The sequence below is a fragment of the Vidua chalybeata genome, chromosome 2 (genome assembly GCF_026979565.1).
Source record: "Vidua chalybeata isolate OUT-0048 chromosome 2, bVidCha1 merged haplotype, whole genome shotgun sequence".
NCBI lineage: Eukaryota > Metazoa > Chordata > Aves > Passeriformes > Viduidae > Vidua > Vidua chalybeata.
In genome coordinates this window covers 87,550,834-87,574,027 of record NC_071531.1, presented here as the reverse complement: position 1 = coordinate 87,574,027, position 23,194 = coordinate 87,550,834, and the positions used below count along the sequence as shown (strand labels likewise).

Here is a 23,194-nt window from a genome sequence, read left to right as displayed (position 1 = left end):
CCAGCGCTGCAGCTCTGCACTCCCGCACGGGCTGTCTGCGCCTTGTGAGCCCCAGGGAGAAATCTGCCCTGGGATTAGTCTCCAGCAGCCCTGGCTGCTGCCATTCCTGCTCAGCTCCCCGTGCAGAGCTGGCCCTATGCTGTGCAGGGAGTCGAGATGCCATGGTGCCCTGGGAAGAGCACACCGGGGCTGGGCAATTTGGCAAGAGTCCAGCCAGCCCCACAGTCAGGGTGCTACAGCCATGGCAGCACTGGGGCAGCACTGCAGCCTGCCTGGCATAGCAGGGCACAGAGCCAGGGACATGCCTGCTGCTGCTTTTTGGCCTCCCTCTCTCTCCCTGTGAAACACACCCAGGGATTTGCATGGACTTCATCACCCTTCAGTGAAAAGGTAGTGGAGGTTCCTCCTTTGCTTTCTTTAAAATTAAAATTCAAGCCTTATTCCACACCTGTGAAATGCACCCAGGGATTTGCATGGACTTCATCACCCTTCAGTGAAGAGGTAGTGGAGGTTCCTCCTTTGCTTTCTTTAAAATTAAAATTCAAGCCTTATTCCACACCCTCTCTGCCTTCCCCACAACTTCTAATACTTCTAATACTTGTAATTGATTATTTTTCAGTTTCATTTTTGTAAAATACAAATGTTTCTCAGGGAGAGAAATCTGACAGCTCTTACCTAGAGGGTGCTCTATAATCCTAAAAGTAGGAAAAAATTAAAATCAGAAATAAAAGTAGAAAAAAATCAAAGATATTTGGCTGTCACAGAAACTCATGAGTGTATTTGATCTTAGGAAAAAATATGTTAAAATGAAGTGGAAAATGCAGAATAGGGTAATGGAAAGACAGGTGTAAAATTAGGGCCTGTTGCAGCCTGCAGTGAACCAGGAACAGCTGAGTCCTGAGCACCACAAAGAGGTGGGCTGAGTGCTGCCAAGTGCTGCTGCAGGGACAGGGAGGGCAACTTCTTGCAAGGCTGATTTTAGGTCACAAATACTTTGAAATTAGTATTTTTTACCCCTATCAATAAGTGAAACCTAAAAAAGGCAAAAGGCATCTTTCTTAAGTGGAAAACACCCTTTCAAGTATGTTTGATAGTGATCTGAGACTCAGCTGCCAGTCCTGGCAGGCAGCAGCAGCCCAAACACGCTATTCTTAGACCTGGAAAGCATAAGTAGGTCAAGTTACAATTGGTTCTTATAAACACCATCTCCACTAAAATCAGAAATCAATATGAGGTCAGAAACTTGCAGTATGTTGAATCAGCAAGATAAAACAGATGGGGTTGGTTAGAGCATGGTGCTAATAGCGCCAAGGTTGTGGGTTCAATCCCCCTATGGGCCATTCACTTCCGAGCTGGACTTGATGGCCCTTCTGGGTCCCTTCCTGCTCAGAATATTCTGTGATTCTGTGGGTTCATCTAGCTTCCAATACCTGTCCTTTTGGTTCATCCCCATTTTTACCAAATGTGGTTTTGCTCCATATGCTATCAGGGAGACTTCTCCCTGGCTGGGGAGGTGCCATGAGCCCTCAGAAGGTCTGGCAGATACAAGACAGCGGTACAGTTGAGGGATGCATTTTATTTACACATCCTGAGCTAAATAGTTAATGAGATTTAAAAAATAGTTGCAGCTTGTCTAGTGCTCTCCCCTGTCTGTGCTCTTGCCTCTCTTTCTTTCTGGGATGGATCATTTAGACATATAGGGAGTTAATTTGTAGGCTAAAAAGAAGGTTTGGTGTAAAATGTGGGTAGAAAAATCCAGTGTAGATTTTAATCCTGCATTTTCTTCTCCCCTTTCATCTGCTCAATTTTATTCCATATTTTATCCAGTTTTTGGGTCTGGCATTACAAATTTGTTTCTACTCATTTGTTCCACACAAGTATTACATTACAGCTCAGGGACCTCCTTTACATCCAGTTGAGCACTGCCTAATTATAGCTCGAGCTGGCCTTGTAAATAGGCACAGCATCTTTTCCAAATCACGTTCCTCTTCATCCTTTTCATTACAAAGGCAGATGGGCTGCAGTTGTTTACAGCCACCTTGGTGGAGGAACCAAGACCAGAACATCTTTATCAGAATTGAGCTCATACTGATCGTGAAAAAAACATCCATGCTTGATTGCAGACAATGAGAAGGGAAGAATACACCAAAAGGAGATTTTCAGATAAGCTTGATAAGCAGGGAAGTGTCTGGAGACTGATCAGTGAGCTCTTGACAGAAAAGACTGAAGGTTAGCTGAACCTGAAATGAAAGAGAGATCTCTTAATTGTGAGTCTGAGCCCTTTCCCCAATACTGCAACTGAGTCAGTGGACTGATTTAATTCTTTGCCCTTGTTGAAATAGATTCAAAGTTCTGACATGTTTGGGGTCCTATTATCAATAAAAATCCAGGTTAAATCTTTCAGAACTTCAGTTTTCAGTTGATACAAATGTGTCAAGTCTTGTGATTCATAATGATTTTCACAGTGCTTTTGAAGTCCCCCTTGCAGCACCAGCATGAGGAAGCATATTAGCAAACAGGAATACTCCACTTAAACTGAAAATTGTATGTGCATATACTGTAGTTAGAAGTGCTTGAAAATAGGAATCTTGAGGTGCAAAGCCATTAGGCAAATGACCTCCTCACCCAGCAATTTGTGTTTCACCTTTCAAGCAAACGTTCTGGTTTCCAGGTCCTAATTCAAAAGGCAGCAACAAAATCACTGTTAAGTTCATAAGTAGCCCTTGGCTATACTGCAGCTGTTAATGTGGGAATAAAATTGTACTTACATATTAGCTGACACAAGATACAGCTACAGCTTGGGTAGGTCCTGCCTATGTAACTGAATATATCTTTCATTATATGCTCCAGGCTGCTCAAGACCACGGATTTGGAAGACTGGCAAGTCATACCAACTTAATTCTAAAATGAAATCGTCCGCTAAATTTATTCATTAGCAACACACTTGCAAATGGGTATTTCTTGCACCATATTAAGCACTGCCACTACATAGAGAACAGTCTTAGTCTCTGACAGTCATAAATTAACTGGGAGTGTATGACACCACAGAGATAACAGTTTGCACTGCTGGCTACAGTCCTGGTCATTCATAATCACTGGGGTACTGAGAGTTCATCAGAAAGACGACTCAGAGCACAGGTGGTATCTTTCTTCTCTGATTTTCCTTGTTGATGTCTTATGTTTTCATGCTACTGACCCTCTCCAAACAGGGGCAGGAGGTGTCCTCTGTTCCTGATGCCACTTGTGCTACTTTCTATTGTCTTGCCAACAGCTCTTATCCCATCTATTTCTATGCCCCTATGCTTCTCCTTTCTCTGGAAACTTTTTTTACTGGGATACCTCCGATGTGTAACTACAGCTGTCATTGCCCCTTTGATGATTACCTAGCTCACATGCTTTTGAAAAATTGTGCCTTCACAAAATGTTACAAAATACTTGCACGCAGTTGGTAATTGCCCTATTTTAGTGTAGTAGGTTGAAGGCAAGCTCTTACTAATGTTATAGAAGTACATGTCTCTTCTATAGCTGTCAGGCCTCTGTTTTGTCTACACTGTACCTATGTGGAGCAACCCAACCAATACTCCCTCTGCAAGGACATGCACTTCTACAAATGAGGTGTTAAAGAGCACGGTACTGAAAAAGACATCGCAGCAATTAAAAGCACCCCCAAAAATCAAATGCAAAATAGAATCAAAAGGACCACATTAACAGCAACAAGCAGGGGCTAAATCAATTAGAAACCATCATAATTTTTTGGTAGTAAGTTCAACCTCCTGCTTCTAGCAAGGCCAGCCTGGCTGCAGATTTTTGAGGCTTATTGAGGATTCCTGGAAGCCTTTTCTCTATATGTCTTTATGGTGTACTTTGCCCTCACTTTGGCTGACTTCTGACATCCTCCAGCAGGTACCAAAGCTACAACAGGCAAAACAGTGGTCCAAAGGGCAACACCTTCCTTTACTGACCCACCACCAGGACGAGACTCTGAGCAAACAATGACATTGAAGACCTGTGGGAAGATGGCCAGTGATCCCAAAATGAATCCTGTCAGGCTAGCTGTGGTAATGATCATTGGGATCTGAAAAGGGACTGAGACAGAACTGAATCAACCCAGATCCAATGTATCCTGTCAAATGATTCAAGCCAAACAGCAGTATGTTCCTGCATGTTGCCCACACTCGTCATGCTCCAATGTTTGGCTCCAGGGTCTGAACAAGGAGCATGGGTTGGCATCACAGCTCACTCAGAGGTCTCCAGAGGTGGTTCTCTTGGACCTGGTTCTCTTGGACCATATATTGGTCTCTGCAGCCATGTCCCCATGCCTCCAGGAACAGGGTCCTCACTAAATTAAATGGTGGCACGGGTGATTTGTTGTGACAACTGCTTGCCTGGAGTGTAATGAGAAATAACTACAGCATTCACATGGGAAATGAAAGACCTGGAATCAGTTCCCTCAGCCTAGGGAAGACCAGGTTTACTTCTCCCAGTACAGATTGTGGGGGATATTTTTCACCCAGTGCTGTAAAATGCGGCATCGAAGAAGGTTCATGGGATAATAGGGACTTGGATTTGGGGAAAATAGGGACAGTAACTGAGGTACAAAGTGTCCTTAGTCTATCTTGGCTGAATATGTGGGAACAGACTGCAGGAACATGGGGCCATGGTCTCTCCCTTCGTAGGCCATGGTACTTGGTGTCACCCTGCTACACACAGAGCAAGGGTTAGGTATCTGACATTACCATTTCATGTACTGGACTCATGTACTGGACTTCATGTACTCAAGCCTGAACATGTGGCTTCTGGCTAATGGAATGGAAAGCTTCTAAAAAGCTGAAACTGGTTACACTTCAGCAGTATTGGCATTTTCATTACATTTCTTGGACTACAGAAAGGCCCTCTATTGGTCAGTGACAAAATCTCAAATGGCTGGAACAAGACTAGATACATTTTTTCATTAAGGGCATCACCATTTGAATATAACATGCCTGCATAACAATTTGCCTGTGGCCTGATTCAGCAAAGATCCTCAAGTGCACTCAACTCTGAGTGAGAAGAGCTATTCTGAAATCAGCAGCTGACTCATAAACAGCTAAACATGCACTTAAGCACTTGTTGGGATGCTGCAGTGTGGCTCCTCTCCTGCAGGGAGCTCGGCACCCAGCCAGGCTGGGGTGGAGGGAATGGACACCCCCCACCCCCCGAGTTGTACATTTATTGTATTGTCACTTTTTTGTCACTAGGCAAACAAAGAGGTTGGGATCTAAGAGCCAGTGGCACTGGTGAGTTTTTCCTTCCCTGTCCTGTCTCCCTTCCGTTCCAAATTGGCGTGTAGCTTGCAGGAGGCCCTGCAGTTAAGGCAGTGCCAGCTGGGCTGCAAGCACTCAGCAAGTTAACTGCACACCCACGTTCCTTCCACTGCATAACTAAGGCACTTATTTAAATGTCTTACAACACTTTACTTGTATGTGAAGAGGTTGGTTTTTTTTTTTTTTTTTTCATGCCAAGAACACTTACGAGGTTTTTGTGGTTTTGTTGCTTACTTTGATTCCATCAGCTGTATCCATTTTGGGATTGCCTCTTAGTAGTCAGACAAGGACTGAGGGTGACAGTGGATTATTTAACCAGTGCCCTCAGTGAAGAGTAATCTAGTTCTCCTAATCCTTCTCCATTTGTTTTCTTGATTTCCATGCCGGGAAGAATAAGAGCACCAAACTTCAGCTGAAACATTATACTGCAGGATCCTCACTGTAGAAATAATTCATCCAAACAAGTCCTTCTGGATTAGATAATGACCAGCCAGTCCTTAATGAGATTTTGAAGCAAGAGCCAACAGGTGTCCTGTGGCAGGGATGGATGCACATTCCAGGGATAGCTGGGGGGGGGAGCTTTGGAGCCCCAGACCCATGGCAGCCGTGGCGTGATGTTGCCTTGGCCACGTTGTCAACAGCAGGCTCTGGCTGTACATTGTGCCTTGGTTGCTGCAGACCACACAGCTCATCCCAGGAAACCTGCCAGGCCTCAGGACTGCGTTGGAACAGGGCTGGTGTGGCTGTATAGAACTGTGAGCTGTAAAGAACTCTTCAGGTGCTGCTGCAGCAAGGACTAATGACTGAAGAGGCAAACTCTGCTTGAAATTCAGTGTCTATGAAGATTAGCTTTCAACCCTCTGTCAACCATTGGAATTTGTCCTTTGCCTGTTCATAAACACCAAGGCCTTCAGATTATCTCTTCACAGGAATGATAAGCTCCAAAGGTCTGGTAAAAGACCCATATTCAGAATCATAAAAAGTCACTGTACCAACAGGGAAATCTTGCTACCTAGAGCAAGAGCAGGGAATTTGTGGTTGGTGTGTTTCTTTTTGAAAAAATAATATTTGAAATAGACTTTAAAAAACCCCAACTTTCCTAGATTGTTACAGAAGATATTTACAGACATAAAGTATATGAACAATACAAATATTTTCAAATGTATAACTTTGCCAAGTGAGATTGATCCTGGCTGGGTTTGGATTGCAATTTTTAAGCCATTTTATTTCAGTTACAGTAAAGGGGTTAGTGGTGAATCCTGCATGAACTCCAGGCTTCATATCTAGACTCCCTTTCCTCCTTGCTGAGAGCATCTTGTGCTATGGCCGTGTTCTTTCTGTTCTCAGGTTTGTATTGGAATAAAATGCTTATAATAGATGAGGGTTATTTTGGCATCCTTAATGGTGTCTAGTAATGAAAATATTTTTTCTGCTTCTTCTCCATCTCCTAGAAGAGCAAAAGAAGTTATCTGGTTCTTTGGGCTATGGTAGAAAGAAATGCAAATACCTTGTGCTCATACATACCTACACAGCTGCTTTTTCTCTACTCGTCTCCACCTGAGACTGAAGCAGGTGGCCTGTGAAAGGTGGAGAACTCAAGCTGTATTACAGAAAAGCTGCCCCAGTCCTTCAGCAGGAATTTCTTCTTGAGCTTTTTGGCCTCTGCAGATACCACCAAAGCTGTCCTGGTACCGCGTAGAGCTGAACTGCAGCACAGCTCTTCCTTGAAAGTGCTGGACACACAGGGATCCTTGTCCTCGTGTGAAGGGATTGGCACTGATCTCATGAGGTTGGCTCAGGAAGGCTCATCCCCATTCCTGGGGATGCAGGTTAAACCCTCCCCACAAGGGGTGGTTGGGACCAAGGCAGAAATCTGCCCCAGCACCCACCTGCTGTCCACAGTGGTCTGCACTGGCTGACATCCCACAGAAGGGTCTCCAGAGATGCTGAGTTTGGCCTTTCTCTCCACTGACTGCTGGGGCATCTCAGAAAGATTGGCCTTGTCTGGCTGAAGTTGTGCTTTTGCTGCGTGCACCTAAGTTTTCATCATACAGACAGGTGAGCAAAAAATAAAACCATGCTGGCTTTCTGTATATGCCTTTTTCATCTTTTTTCCCCTGTTCTCTCCTCTGGGTTTATCCAGGAATAAAAAAGATTCAATGCTATAGTTTCATTATCCATGAACTACTTACAGCTAAGAGCTTTCCAGTGTGCCCTTTTTCAAATGGAAAGACTAGCTTGGTCTTTAGTGATCCTCAGCTTTGAAATTGAAAGAAGAGGACTTGCTGTTTATAAAGTAAACAAATAATGCTTCTGAATGGAAAAAAACCCCAACCTTTTCTTTTTTTTTGTATAAGTAATATTTTCAGGCTTTCCTCTTTCTCTCTCTTGAATGAAACACCCAACATTTTTTTCAAAGAATTTTTTGTCCAAATGAAATAAGTAGAACTGAAGATATTTTCAATTTTTTGCAGTAGCTTGTCTTGCAAGTCCATCCAATATTCACAAGAGTGTGAAAGGCCCAACATATGGACAGAATAAGTATTGCTTGAACTAAAAACATGACAGAGTCTCTCTGGATTTCCTGGAATTTAAATCAGGCCCTAAAGGGACGTTGTTTTGCCAGCTGTGCTGTTTCTCCCTGAGCTCACTGCGGCTACAATTTGCAGTAAACATTAACTGCTTTTCTACTGAAATTCTCACATGTGTCCAGGAACATATTATAGGAAAACTAAGAAATAGTACAGTATTTACAGATCAGATGAACTTATATAAATTCATCACATCAATGAACTGTTCTCAGGAAAGATAGTGAGAAATAAACTGTGACTAATTCTTCCCCAGTCCTATCAAGAGGAAGACGGGAGAAGAGGCATTTTAAAATGTCACTCAAGTGTTCAAGTGTCAGTGATTTTCTCCAGGTTTTCTTAGCTCAAATGCTTTTTAGCAAAAAAAAAAAAAAAAAAAAAAAAAAAGTTTTCAGGGAATATTCCTAATGGGCAAAGGTGCATACAAATCCCAATGCAGCTAATTTAATACTCCTCACATTTCCTGGTCACTGGGATTATGCAGAATGAGGAAATTATGAAGCATGAGTAGCACATGGACCTGAAGCACATGGGCCTGCCTCCTCTTCCTGCCTTCCTGTCACCAAGCTGATTTTAGGTTATAATATACTAGCTAGGCTGAAAAGCTGGTGAGAAATTAGGGGTTGCCACTCTGCTTGCAATACCTTTCTATGGCAGAAACCAGGATATTCCTCTGCCTCCTATCAGCAATTCCCACCTGTATAGCACACTACCCTTTAGAAACACCTGAAATTAGGAGGGTAGCTATTAATGATTCACCTCCTCCGATATGCATCAATTAGTGTACCTAGAATGTAAGCAGGAAAATACCATAAGATTCCCAGAGATTGGGAAGTTTCTAAAGTTCCCTGACTTGCCTTTGACTTTTACAGCACCGTGAGATCATAGCATAGGCTCCATGGGCACTGGGCAATTCCCCTGGGTCCCGTTTGCATGCTGCTTCCAGAGGGCACTGCAATGACACTGGAGCTCCTGAACAGCCGCCTGTGTTGGGGTGTTGCGCTCACAGCGTGGGTGCAGCAGCATCGGTGCCGTGCTGCTCCGTCCGTGCTCAGCCCAGCGCTGCTGCCTGGGGTGCTGTGCTCCACCTTGTGTGGCTCCAGATGCCTTGGCTGTGGGCCTCATCTCTTCCTCCCCTGGGAAGGGGATATCAAACATCAACATGAGAGGCTGGACAGATCCACAGTCCAGCTTCGTGAGGGAATGTTCTTGTAGTCTGCATGGATGCACAAAGGCCAGGGGCAGTCAAGTGCCTAATGAATTCCCCAGAGATGACAAGCCTATGTCTTCCTTCTGAGTCATGAGACCTGCTTGGGTTTGGCACCTCCTTCCAGGGCTGCACATGTGGTCATGGCTAATCCTGTGCCTGAATGGCCCTTAGCACAAGGGACTTAATTCCAGGAGGTGACATCCTATCAGACCTTCTTATCACATTCCAGAAGTTTATTTCAGAAATATTTCATGGACTGTAAGTGGGACAGCTGTTCCCTTGTGACACTGTTAATAGCATGGATCCCCTTTGTCAGGAGTCCCAGAGCTGCTGCTCGTCTCCCAGGCTCAGTTTAACACTTTGCTTTTAATCTCAGCCCAAAAGAACCTAAATGAAGTTCTAACAAGGTGTACCTTGTGAGACCTCGGAGGAGGCTTGGAGAGCTGGGTGAGGAGGCTTGGAGAGCTGGGTAAGGGACAGGAGCGAGGGCATGTCAGGCTACGCTGAGGCTGACCAGCCTGGCACAGTGTTAGCCCTGCACAGCTGTGCTTGTGTTACTGAATAAAACCAGGGCCATTATTTGCCTGTATGGCCCAGCTGCCCTACCTATAGCTCTCTTCCCTCTTAAGATGGGATGATCATGTCCAGACTGTGCCAGTAACATGCTGCAGAAGCCATGCTTGGGCATGTGCCTCTGTGGGGCTCAGCCTGTGGGTCCTGGGTGGACAAAAGGTACCTTTGGGACTAGTGGAAAGCACGGAGGTGGGGTGATCTGTATGGCAAAGAGGGGGATCTCTGGGATTTTAGAGGGGAGCAGAGCCCTCCACTCCTCCTGTGTGCCTGGATGCTTTGCTGAAAAGACAAGGACCAGCAGAGACACAGTCCTGCCAAATTTATGGGTAGGTGAATCCTCTCACATATTTTTTCTTTTTTTTCAAACTGGAGCTTAGCTAAATTTTCAGCAACCCAGTAAATTAGGATTTGCACCTAGCCATGTGTGAAGTTTGGCAACTTGTGCATTGTTCAGTAAAAGGCCTTGCTGCCTACGGGGGATACTTTTGTGTCTGTGATAAACCTGGTGGGACTGAGATCAAATAATACAACACACCTTTTTTCTCACTTGCTATGTGCAACCTGATAGCCTGCGATGGGAATCTGAAACTTCTGAATAAAACACAACAGAAAGGGAATACAAAATACAGAGCAGTGAGTGTGACAGACATTCACATGGATGCTGGATCTGATTTCAGAAGAACAAATTTTCTTCCTCCATGGGGACAGGGCTCCATGGGTAGGTACCACATACATCATAAAGTCCCTCAGGGTGGGCGCTGGGGATGCTGCAGGCAGATGGCTGCAATTTTTGTCTCTGTTGTGCACTCAGAAGGTTGGTCAGAGAACTCATCACCCCCTGCATGTCCTCTGTGATGAGTTTTGGACAAGACATGCACTAACGAGATTGCAACCCAAATCCAAGGTTGGATTTATAGGTAGGATCAGCAATATTTCTTGCTGAGATTATGGTTATTTTACAGGCATCAACCTGCTAAAGTGCCAGAGGTGTTTATGAAATTCATAGCTTGGACAATTACGATAACCTGGGTCTGAGCTGAGTGGTTATGGATTGAAGAACAGAGGACTGTGCGAGAGAATATAACCTGATAACCCAAATAACCTGATTTTAGAAACAATCTCTTATTAATGAAACTGGGATGGGAATTTTGTGCTCTTGCCTACTTCATTTTTAAATCTGTAATTGTCTGAATTTCAGCTGAAGAAGGGATTTTAAGGTTAGCTGGTAAAACCCATTTATTTATACAGTCATGTTTTTATTCGCAGTTTTCTGCTCGAAATAAGATGTATTTCCCTGACATTTCTAAACCAGCTCTGTTATGCCTGGTTAGTACAGTAAAGCCAGAAGCACCAGCCTTGGCCATTAATCACACTAAATCCCATTCTGGTGCCACTGCCGACCAAGTGAAAACTGATGGTGGGGTCAGTCATGCTCAAAGATATTTGTTGCTGGATGCAGAAAGCTCTGTGCCCTACATCTGTCTCCAGCTGTGTTCAGCCCTGTTCTAACTGGATGTGGTCTCTGAGTCCTGCCAACCTCACTGTAAGTACTTGGGGACCAAGAGCATTTTCTAAATCATTATGACTTGTCTTTTACCAGTTTCCCTGAATTTTTTTATGGGACTCTGCTTGGCCACTTTTCTCTACAACCAAGTTTAATGTACTGCATTTCTTGAGAGCACTCACAGGGCAAGACCTTCATTTTCTTCCAATTCAAATGGTTTGGGGGACAGTAAGAAGCAAAGGCACGCAGTTACGCCTCTGGGGGTGGGGATCAGGCAGGCTCCTTGGCTCAGGGTATCCCATGCATCCTGCCCCCTCTGTATACCACACACACTCCTCCATTACTCCTTGGCTGACATTTCCTTAGCACCTTCTGTTCTCTCAGGCTCGTCATACACAAGCCACATGCTGGCAAACTTCAGAAGATAATTGGCACAGAACCAATAACTTCTTATTACGATGAGGATTGCACATACAAAACAACATAGGCTAGCAAGGTTCTCATGCCCTTATTGCTGAGGTAATCTTCAACAACTTCAACCCTTATCAGTGTGCCGGGGTAGAAAAACTGAACTTTAGCTCAATCTAATGAAGCAACATTCCTGTAATGCTTCCTGGAATAACAAGTTTCTTCTCTGACCTGGCACAGATTTCTGCTTCGCTCCAAAAGCATAACAAGCCCCACAGGGGCTTTGCAGAGGATGAGTGTGGCTCCCTGGCTGTTCCTGCTGGATTAAGAGATACTTCTATTATCCAGGGTTGACACAGGTCAATGTCATGTCATCCAGCCTGAGCAGTCTATTAGGTGTCAGATGGTTGTGTAGGTCCTACGGGCAAAGTACTAATCTTGTTAATATTATCAAATCAAGCCAAAGAATGCACCAACTTGCACCCCTGACTCTCTCTTCCAGGGAAGAGTTATAATCATAGAATCATTTAGGTTGGAAAAGACCTCTAAGGTCACTGAATCCAACTGTTAACCCAGCACTGCTGTGTTCACCACTAAACCATGTCACTCCAACCCCTGGTGACATATCTACACATTTTTTTAACACCTCCAGGCATGACAACTCCACCACTTTCCTGGGCAGTCTGTTCCAATGCTTGGTAATCCTTTCAGTGAAGATTTTTTTCCTAATAAAATCTAAACCTCCCCAGTACAACTTGAGGCCATTTCCTCTTGTTCTATTGCTTATTACCTGGAAGAAGAGACCAACCCCACCTGGTTGCACCCTCCCTTCAGGAAGCTGTAGAGAGCAGTAAGGTCCCCCTGAGCCTCCTTTTCTCCAGGCTGAACACCCCCAGCTCCTCACAGGACTTGTGCTCCAGACCCTTCCAGACCCTTCCCCAGCTCCATTGTCCTTCTCTGGACACGCTCCAGCCCCTCAATGTCTTTCTTGCAGTGAGGGGCCCAGAACTGAACACAGGATTGGAGCTGTGGCCTCACCAGTGCTGAGTGCAGGGGGACGGTCACTGCCCTGCTCCTGCTGGCCACACCAGTGCTGATCCAGGCCAGGATGCCATCGGCCTTCTTGGCCACCTGGGCACACACTGGATTGTGTTCTGCAATGGGTAGGAATTAATTCTCGTCCACAGCTTAGCCAGACTACCTACCTGGAAAGCGTCTCCTGTGATGCAGAAAGGTCTGGAAGATGGCAGATAACTTGTTTTCCAATAAAGAAGAACTGGAACATACTTCAGAGGGGCAGATGCCAGAGGTGCATTGAGCCAATGCTTTCAACACAGCACTTTCAAGCAGAGCATCTTGTAAGCACCTATGAAGTGTTTGCACTGTGCAAAATGGGTAGCATACCCAAGGGTGAAGGGAAGGTGGTGTGCCCAGCTCCATCTGCCATAAACACTGAGTGCACACTGGCAGGTCAGCTTCACTGCTGACCTGATCCAAAGAGAGTCATGCTGACAGCTGGTTTGGTAATGCACAGGACTGCTATTAGCAGCTGCCTAACCAGGCCCTGAGAGGGCAAAACAAGGAGTTTCCTCTTCTAGGGCAGGGAATGAAAGTTAATGTATTAAAAGAGGAAGGGAAGGAAAGGTATGATAGCTGAGCAGGGGATGGATCCCAGATTTGCCCCTTAGCCACATAACACTGAAGTCTGTGGGTGTAAGAGTGGGTGTCTCACTCTTACAAGTGCAAGTGTGCTGCTCACTTGCTCCTCTCTGCAGTTGTACACCCTCAGGTAAGGAAGCCTCCATCTGCTCACCAAGAGATGTGTGAATTGATTTTGCAGAAAGCAAAAAGCAGGTTTAACTATTCATCAGTGATGCACAAACTGTGATTACTAAGACAAAAAGAGGGCAAAGAACATTTATCTCAAACAATAGAGAAAGCTTAATCTTAGTGATGCAGTTATCTGGTGTTAAAAGACTTTGCTTCCAATACATTATTGGTCAGTAGTTCTGTTAAAAGGTATTGTTCACTCTTAGTACTTGTCTTTACAAGACTCAGAACATATGCCCATCAAAACAGACTGGGAGAGTAATTATAATAGATGTGGGTTTTGACTAAGTAAGAGGAAAGAAGAAGCACTGTTGGGGCCCAGGCTGAGGGTGCTCTTTTGGACTGTTCCCCTAATTTGGCTGTTCAGACTTTTTTTCTGGATTAAATCCTGACAGTCTCAAAAGTTTTTTCAGGTGCATTTCATAGCCTGGAGCAGTCATCTGGGTCCTGGAGAAGGAAGGGGTTACTGAATTGTTGAGAGTAGCTGTGTTTTACTTCTCATTTATTCCATAAAATTCCATAGAAGTACATTGCTCCGAGAAAGAATAATAATTTATTTTCATTAGTTGTGACAAAACTCTGGTCTGCATTGTCTTGAGTCAAGCTTTATATTAGATTTCATCCCACTCACACGGGGTCAATGACTGCTGTGATTAGAAAGCCATTAGAGACCTCTTGACTCTCTTTGGCTGTGTATAAACACCTCAAAAATGAAGGGTGAATCTGTGCTGAGAGAGGATCTGCTCCTGCCTCTCCCCCCACCAAGTCAATCCAGCCTTTTTTAGCTCTGTTTTTCCTAATGAACACAAAGCAGTGCAACCCAATGCTTTGGGTTCTGCTCAGCCCCTGCTAAAACCCATAGCAAGATTCCTCTGGATTTCAGTGAGAGAAGGATGAGATCCTTCATGAGCTTTTCTTGCTAAATAACACTGGCTTTGGATTTTCTCAATGGATAGTACTGAAATGTGAGTGTCAACTTCCCTGCAAGGGATGTTTGAGGTAGTGATGGGCCAGAAGAGATGTTTTAGGTCCTGTTTAGTGGCAGTTTATCTATTCATCATATACATTTATATTTGTAGAGAACACTGAAATCTTGCAGAAGCATTAGGTCTTCCAGGCCTGTTGGCTTTCCCCTGTTCCAGGCATTGTCTGAGGGCTCTTATCTACAGCATCCACAAACTGAGACTACTGTAAAACCTACCAAAAAAAAATCTAATTGACGGTGAGTGCTAAACTGTGCTTTACCAGGGCTCACACTGAAATGAACAGGGCTAATGCCTTTATTAATGTTCAGCTCTTTATTAAAACGATCAGCTGGGCAGGGGGCTCGACGCAGAGCTCGCCCCCGCGGTCGGAGCTTTTCCCAGGCAGCCGGAAGGAAGGCGGCGTGCAGAGTCTGTCACTGGAGTCCCAAGCAGCAGCTGTCCTTTCTTCTTTCCTTGTGGCACACCGGTGGCCCGAGGATGAGGAGGTGTGGCGTGCAGAGTCTGTTGCTGAAGTCCAGAACAACAGCTGTCCCCGCTCCTTCCGTGTGTGCAGCACCAGGGCTCTCTGCCTCTCTCCCTGCTTCTCAGAGCCTAATATAGTCTGTTCCTTCTTCGGTGATGGCGACGGTTAAAAGTCAATCAGGGGATGTGTTTCCCTCTTCCTCAGCTAGAGCATTTGCCTAGACTCTTCTACTGTGTTCAGTTTTTGATTTATATTCTTTTTTTCCTCCTAAAAATACTCCCATGATCCTAAGGGGTTTTTATTTGCATGCGTGGAGGGGTGGGAGGCCGGTTGTCCCCAGGTAGTTTAGAGAAAACAAACAGAGCAATTAGCTAATTAGCATTTCAATATCGGTACTTAGCTAGAGTTAGTAGTTTTCTTTTAGTGATGCCATGGGAACTAGGAAGGCCCTGCCCGCGTCTCTGGGGAACACCTGGAAACTGTTCATAACAACACCATGAAGCATTTATAGAGATAAGCTTTAATGGTTATTTAAATTCAACAATATTCCTGCTTCCAATACAGATACCCAGATTAGTATGGTTTCCTCTCTACCAGTCCTGAGCTGGACCCAGAGCTCACCCCACACATTCTTTTTTGTAGACCCCCACACTTCTTTTTCTTGAGTTCTGGATGAAAGTGTGTGGCTTGCTATATTCCTCTGAGCTCCATAATTCCAGGAGCAGGGCAGTTGCTTTCTATTTGTTTTTCTTGGCGGGGTTTGGGGTTTTTTTGGGATGGTTTCTTTGTTTGTTTGAGGTTTGGTTTGGTTTTCTTTTTTCCTTTTTTCCCCCAAGACAGGTTCCAGGCTAAGGCTTCAGCTTGCTGGTTCTGTTCACATGCTTCTCTGAGTGTTCCTAGGGAAGGACAGTTCCTTTCCATGTTCCCAGAAGTGAGATCTCTGTCTTCTTACTGTGGATGCTGGACTATATAAATAAAATACCAGCCTACTGCTGATAATTACTTCCTGATGATCTCCTCATGATCTCCTGGCTGAGGGCAAGGTCCCATGATGGTGTTTTTGGTTTGGTTTGTTGTTTTTTTTTTTTTTTCATTGAACCATGTGCACTGTTTTGTCAAAAGAATTTGCTGTTGGTGTTTGTAAAGCAGTGAGAATGGGAGGGAATGAAAGCTTGTACTAACAAGTAGGGCATACCCAGAATTTCTTGCTTCTTAGAGTGGTATTTGAGGACCCACTTTGGCCAAGGTTTAGTCAGAATTCCAGGGTTTTTACTTTGTTGGATTCAGATGGTACTGTCTGTTGGACACAGGTGGGACTGTCAAAGGATATGTTTCCCGGGTGCACAGAGAGTGGTGCCCTCCACTCCTTTCGGATTTTGCATGCACAGGCTGCTCCCCTGCCACATTCTCCTTCAGCAGTGCCAGTCCTTCAGGACAGCCGCCATCACCCCTTTGGAGCACACACCTCTTTGTATTCTTATAGCCATCCAAGGGTGTTTAACACTCCCCTGTGGCTGCCACAGCTTTGTCGTGAGGGTTTGGGAAGGATGTTGTCTGTCTGAGGAGAAATAGTGCTGCTCTCTTGAAATGAAGCACGTGCGCCATGGCATCTGTGTTTGCTGTTGCGTGATAAACATGACAGAGGCAGGGGAGCCACGCAGCACACCCAGGGTAAGGGCAGCCCTGTGGTTTGCATGTTGCAGCAGAGCTGGGCTGGGAGACTTCAGAGGCAGGTTCATCAGCCCACAGCCCTGCAAGCCCACACAAACACTGTTGGCTGGAAGTACCAGGGTGTGTTGGCACAACAGCTGGTGGCTACTTGGTAACTAAAGGCAAAGCTCCTGCTCAGGGGGGGCGTTACAGGCTGCCTTGTAAGTGACTTCAGAGATGTGAGAGCTCACACAACAGCTGTATGGGTTAAGTTGAAAGCTTGTCACATACCAGTAGTGCTGATATTGTTGTTCACAGAGATAAAAATTGTATTTCTTCACGGTGCCAGGACATATTTTATTGAAGACTCACTTCTTTCCATGGAAGAGATCAAACCAGGCTGTATGTGCACAGATGCCTCACTCTGTGCTAGAGTAAACCTCACAAATGGCATTTATTGGAAGACAGATGTGGCAAAGGTCACAGCTACTGTGCTTCTGAGGATGTTGCCAATGCAGGGGTTCATATTCCCAGGGATTTAACATGCTCCTGCCTACTCTGTCTGCTCAAATGCAGCTCTGTCTGGCAGCACATTTTAAGGTGGTATGGAAGAGTGTGGCCTCAGTAATTTGCATGTCTGTGACCTTGATCCTGATTGCTTAAATTTACAAGCATTTAAGCTCAAAACCCTCTCCATAGCTTCTGCCAGTACTGTCTGGACAAGCAAGTGCAGCGATAGCATATCCCAGTGCATAGCCATGAGTTCCCTACCAGCCTTTAGTTATCTTCCTGGAGAAACTCATTAACTTCAAGGTCTGACATTTAGCATCATGGGGAGTAGTTGGTTTTTAATGGTTTTCTGTGAAAGACAAAGGCTGTGTCCCAGAATTCAACTCCATTCAGAACAAGTAAGATGTAAGAATATGGGACCCAAGATGTAAAATACACCCATTTTTGTCTTTCAACAGCATTTTTTGCATAATTCCATCTATGATATTTAATCTCCTAATGCTATTCACTGCTTGATTGTCCCTGGAGTGACTGGGTCACCGCTGTTGAGGGGGAATTGATGTTTTCTTCACTTGTGACCTGACATTTAATTTTTTTTGAGACAGCCAGCTATAAAAGTTTAAAATTAAGGCCTCCTTTTCTTTATCCTTCTTATCTTACCTCTCATTTCTGGTGCTTTAGAAGTAATTTCAAGTTTTCTTCTTTCCCCTCTGTGTTCAGGGTTGCACATGGTCTTTTATTGGCCTAAGTACATTGCCACAGAGGTTTGTAGTTTGTCTCACAGTATTGTAACATTTGTCCAGTTGAAAATGTTGGAAAGGAGCATCTTCTGAAGTCTAAAGTTAATGAAACAACACCCAAAACCTAATAAAAATGTTGTAAGAAGAAAATATTATAAAAAGAAATGAGCTCTGACAGAGAACGAGGAATTATGCTGGCAACAATTGTAAACACCTGTGTGACTCATGGCCCATACTTATACATACATATGATGCAATTGGTAAGAAAGGTAATGCCAAGAGCAAAAATGAGGACAATATCCTCTAACTGTGTAAGAATGGCTTTGAAAGATTATATGGTACTTGGTTAGTAGGTTGGGAAGAACGTGAGATGTCACAGCAACTTTAAATATAGACTGGAGCCTTAAGTTTGAGTACGCGAGGCATGAAAATGGAACTTTGGCATGGCCACATGAAAGCTGAGAACATCCAGATCTGTCAGAAAAAGGAGAAAAAGTGACAATGAGAAAAATATTCAACACTGTATCTAAACCTCTGGATTAGCATTTCAAATAAAATCACTACATTCATTCTCTTCTCTCCTTTCTGCTTTCCTAATCAGTATTAAACCACTTGGATAAATAGATCAACTTTTTAAAGAAACAGCCTTTAAGGTCTTTATGCTTTTTCATAAAGAGCAGGAATAAGTGGGGTTTTTCTTGGGGGGGTGAGGTTGAGGTTGGGTGGAGGGGGCAGAAGTTTCATCCTCTGGCAATCACAAACTCTAATCTGTGGTGAGTTGAACTCAGATGTTCAGACACTGGTTGGATTCACAGTTAGCATTCAGGGAAATTCCACCTCAGGGATGTTTATTGGACCTAGTGCTAAGCCCTTTTTTTTTTTTTTTCCCACTAGTCTCTGTGTGTATGTCTGTGTGTACATATGACATATATAGGTAAAGCTCAACTATTAACAAGTTGCCTGATCTAGAATTATTCATGGAATGAGCAAGAGTCAGCCATAAATGCAGCCTGTTTGTAGTCTCTATGATCTCTGCTAACATCTATAGAGGTGAGTTAGAGTGTTTATTGTATGAATTGTGTTCATTGTGATTAGTGACATTTATAGTGCTGTTTCCCTTCTTTGAAGAAGGGAAATTTTCTAGCTGTCATGTAGGACATTAAAGAAGAAGGAGATGAACTGGGACAGAGGAGAAGGAGCTCTGTCACTGTGGAAGCGAAGGGGACCTGAGCATGGGGACCAGAGCTGATGGGTTCTAGGTTAAAAAATACACTTCTGAGTTTTCTGTTAGCAGAGAGTAAAATAAATCCCAAGGTTTCCATAGCCCAAGGGGAATATCTGGGCAGTGCTGTGTAACATTCAGTAATTAGCATGAATGGCATTCAAATGTTTCACCTTTTCTATGGTGAAGATTTATGTGATTCAAGGTGAAGTAGATGAGGTATAGCATGAGAAATCCACAGATTTCTGCTTCAGAACATCCCAAAAGAGGAACTAGTCTAGGGTAGGCTCATGGTAGTCATAATCTTGCTTCCCTCTGGCTAAAAGGAGCATTTTCAACCTGGATTTCCCAAATCCCTATAAGTGTGGGATGTTTGCCCAAGTTTTCCCTAAAAGGATGGCTCAGCAGAACAAGCATTGTAACAGGACCCTGCAAACCTACTTAGGCATGTAACTCCTGAATGAGGCAAGGGTTAAAGCCTTTGCTGTTTGATCTGTGTACTTTAGCACAAGGCTCCCACGCAGCACACTGGCTTTTCTGAACGTGCTGCCTGGTTGTGTAGGAGGGCAGTGGCAAGGCAGCCAAACCAATGAAAAGGAAATCTTCTACTGTTCCGATCCCCCTCCTACCTCCACTGATCCCGTGGGAAGACTATTTAGGGAGATCATCCAGCAAAACCCAAGCAACACTCCCCTCCACCCCCCTGGTTACCCACAGCTATTTGTTTTGTTGTGTTTTCCACCGGGTAGGTTTCCAGCCAGCTGGCCTCGCTCACCGGGCCATCGTCCTGTGATGTGAGTGCCAGGGATGGTGCAGAGGGAGAAACCTGGAAGCAAAGCGGGGGGGATGGTGACAAACAAGCTTGGATACTCTGAGCTAAAGTATGTCCCAGCATGCCTGAATATAAATATACAAAAGGCATCAGAATCAATAAATTATCTGCATGCTATGTATCACACAGTGATTGGCAGTGAGAATAAGGTCAGTGTTGTGGCTAGCCTTACACACTTAAACCTGAGCAGGATCCCCCCACCACTCTGGCAGTACCGTATTTCAGAAGTGACCCTCTGACTTCAGTGGAAATATTTGTATTTTCCAAGTAGGGGGAAACCCATGGCACTGTCTGCTCCCAGTCCATTCCAGCTCACCCTGCTGTGTCAATTCAAAGGGAGCAAATAGCCACTTCTTGTTCATGTTTACAGCCATCAGTGTCTTTCTGGGGTAAAACACTGCATGGTGCCAGAAATATTTCTCTGTATGCTCAGGTAGGTGAAGCATTCACACCAGCACTGAAATTCAATGGAGGAAGAGCATGTAAGAGTGTTAACAGGTCTTTAAAGAAATGTTTTGTACTTTTCAGCACAAACTAGTTCCAAATTTTCTGTCCAGGAAATTATCCTGTTTCAGTTACTTGTATTGAAATGAAAAGTATATTTTGCTCCCTATTCACTCTCTTTTAAATGCATGTGAACTCAAGAAGCTGTGCAGACTATAGGTATGTGGAACAGCAACAGCTGTACTATACTCAGAAAGATAGATATGTAGACAGGCTCTGTATCCTGGAAATGGTCTTGAGATCCTTAGGTCTGCACACAGAATTCTTCAAGTGGCTTTCTTTCCCTTTCTCCACACTGGGGAAGACACCAACAGGCCAAAGGAAAGAATGTAGCGACAGAACATGGGGGAATGGCTTCCAGCTCAAAGAGTAGGTTTAGATTAGATATTAGGAAGAAATTCTTCACTGTGAGGGTGATGAAACACTGGAACGCTTGCCCAGAGAAGCTGGGTGCCCCAGTTCCCAGAAGTGTTCAAGACCAGATTGGATGGGGCTCTGAGCAACCTGGTCTAGTGGAAGGTGTACCTGTCCATAGCAGGGGAGTTGGAACTCCCCTGATTTTTAAGGTTCCTTCCAACCAAAACCATTCTATGATTGTATGAAATTCTCTATCAGATCCAATTGACTACCAAGGGATGCACACAGCTCTGCTGTTTGTACAGCACCTTGGCAAAAGAAGCAAATCTGCCCACAGAGCCCACTGCACAAACAGCCTTAACCAAATTTGCAGCCCAGCTTAGCCCTTTAAAAATATTTGGGGGGGGTGATGTCAGCACCTGGATTGCCAATGCACTTGTTGGTCTCCACCCTCAGCCTACTTTAGTTCTCACGCAGGGACAGAGCATCCAGACTGGGTGGGAGATAATCAGAAGCTTGGAGGGAAAAATTATCTGCAGTGACCCAAAGTCCAGAGGCAGAACCACTGGGCTCCATTTACCCCCTCAAGGTAAAAGAACTGGCTCAATTATTAGGTCAGATTCTCTCATGTGCAAGGACATAGAAGGCTGGCAAAACAACTTGAAAATGTAAGAATTTGTTAACTGCATGCATTAGACTTTTAATATTTAATCTGCAAATTAAAGTAATTTCAATTGAAACTCTCTGTCTTCATGCTGGTATGGTCCTAAGGCTTCTAATTTGCACCAGAGATGTTACAGCCTAATCTGGTTGCGTAGCTGAAACTCTTTGTCTAGACTTAATGTTTCATTTGTTTAAGGGTTCCTATTTTATTTACATGGCATGCAGAGATCAGTGCATGATATTTGTGATAAAGTATTCTCTTTTCTCTGCATGAACTCCAAAATAATACAAAATTCAAAAATTGCTGTCATAAAGTAAATAAAAGCAATAACCAACAGAAAAGTTTATGAGTACAACTTGAATGGGATTTTTGAAATATGAGACTTTTAGCATTTTTCAATTCAATTTTTCCTTGAGATTTCAGGAAAGGCAAAGAAAATACTATTTCATCTGTGGAAATGACTCACAAAATATGTGAAGCTCTTCAGAAATGAAAATGTCTAACCTTAGGTTCTCCCTGTACTTTTAGTAGTAAAAAATAATTCAGATTTATTAATCTTTCTCTATAAAATAATAGTTTGCACTTATTTTTTAAAAAAACAATACACCTAGAAATATGGGAATTTAAAAACTCTCAACAGTAGTATATTTACAATGTATACTTGTTAAATGTGTTAAATGGGTCTTGGGCATTATTTCTTTGAAAATACTTGCAGTAAGCAGCATTGATTTCCAAAGATTGCTTACCCCTGTGTACTGTATTTTGGGGCGACACTGGGAATGTCCTTGCTGGAAATTAAAGAAGGTGATAAGCTGCCAAAAATGGTTTTTACTTCTTAGCACCCCAGTGCTTACTGACTGAAACAACACTTATTTAGACTGACATAAAAAGCTCCTTTACATTTTTTTTTTTTTAAGAGCCTGTGACCTGAAGGCTGAGCTCAAGGGCACATCCAAGCAAGTCACCGGAGTTTTCCCTTTTGTTCTGCCTGCTGACCTCTGCTCTCTCCTCATTACTCCCAAAAAATGGAACGTTCCACACGAGAAATTTGCCTCAACTTCATGGTTGTCCTGATTACTGTGATCCTCATGTGGCTCCTTGTGAAGTCTTATCAGGATTGAAAGACTCTCAGAAACTCTGGAGGTGACTTCAGTGTGTGCCTCCACAGACATCAGTAACACCTACAGCATGCCACAGCAATTAGCTTTCAGTCAATTGAGGATGTTGTGAACCTTTATTTTTTTACTCTCTCCTATCTGTTGCCTGCTCTAATGTTTGTAATGGGTCTGTGATGGTGTAATTCTCTCAAATTGCAGTGATCCAGCTGTAAAGTGTAAGATGCTTAGGAACAGTTTGATGTGCCTGTCTCCTCTGGTAGTTTCTGTGAGTGCTGTACTCCCAGCCCACCATGCTGGCTTGTTTGGCATCAGTGTTGGGTTCTGGAGGGTGTGAAACTGCAATGTGTAATGTAAGAGCCTGTATTATCCAATGTCAAAGGCATAAACTTGCTTAGCAAAAAGGAATGTGAAACCTCTGCTTCCACTTGCATATTTTGTTTAAATAAAGACCACATAAAACCGTTTTTTGGATCATTCCTTATCCCTCTCCTGACCTGAGCCAATAATAGCTGTGGTACAGTGTGATATGAAAGTGGGGTGGTTTGCTTGTTCCTCCTTACTTACATTTCAATTTATATTTTTTAAGAAGTGCTGCAGAATGGAAACCCTACAGCATAACAGACACGTGACCACATATATGACCTGTTTGGGTAACTTTCCTATCCAGAGAGACTTACACATTTGGTGCCTGAGGACACAGACTTCAAAGAGAGCGTTTGTCCCACTGGGACA

At 43.9% G+C, this 23,194-nt stretch overlaps 1 protein-coding gene across 2 annotated transcripts; it reads left to right on the top strand.

Moving 5' to 3' along the window:
• The first annotated feature begins 18 nt into the window (after positions 1–18).
• Positions 19–22,900, top strand: SLN (sarcolipin). 2 transcript variants are annotated; one of them, XM_053935295.1, is made up of 2 exons: positions 19–390; positions 22,262–22,900. In XM_053935295.1, the coding sequence occupies exon 2, from the start codon at positions 22,370–22,372 to the stop codon at positions 22,463–22,465; it is 96 nt and encodes a 31-aa protein (XP_053791270.1). In that variant the 5' UTR covers positions 19–390; positions 22,262–22,369; the 3' UTR covers positions 22,466–22,900. The 2 variants fall into 2 exon arrangements, with proteins under 2 accessions (XP_053791270.1, XP_053791271.1); XM_053935296.1 differs by lacking the exon at positions 19–390 and adding an exon at positions 21,194–21,269.
• Positions 22,901–23,194: the final 294 nt, after the last annotated feature.

Excerpts from the sequence above, each read along its gene's own strand:
- SLN (XM_053935295.1), top strand. The coding sequence starts at position 22,370 with ATGGAACGTTCCACACGAGAAATTTGCCTCAACTTCATGGTTGTCCTG.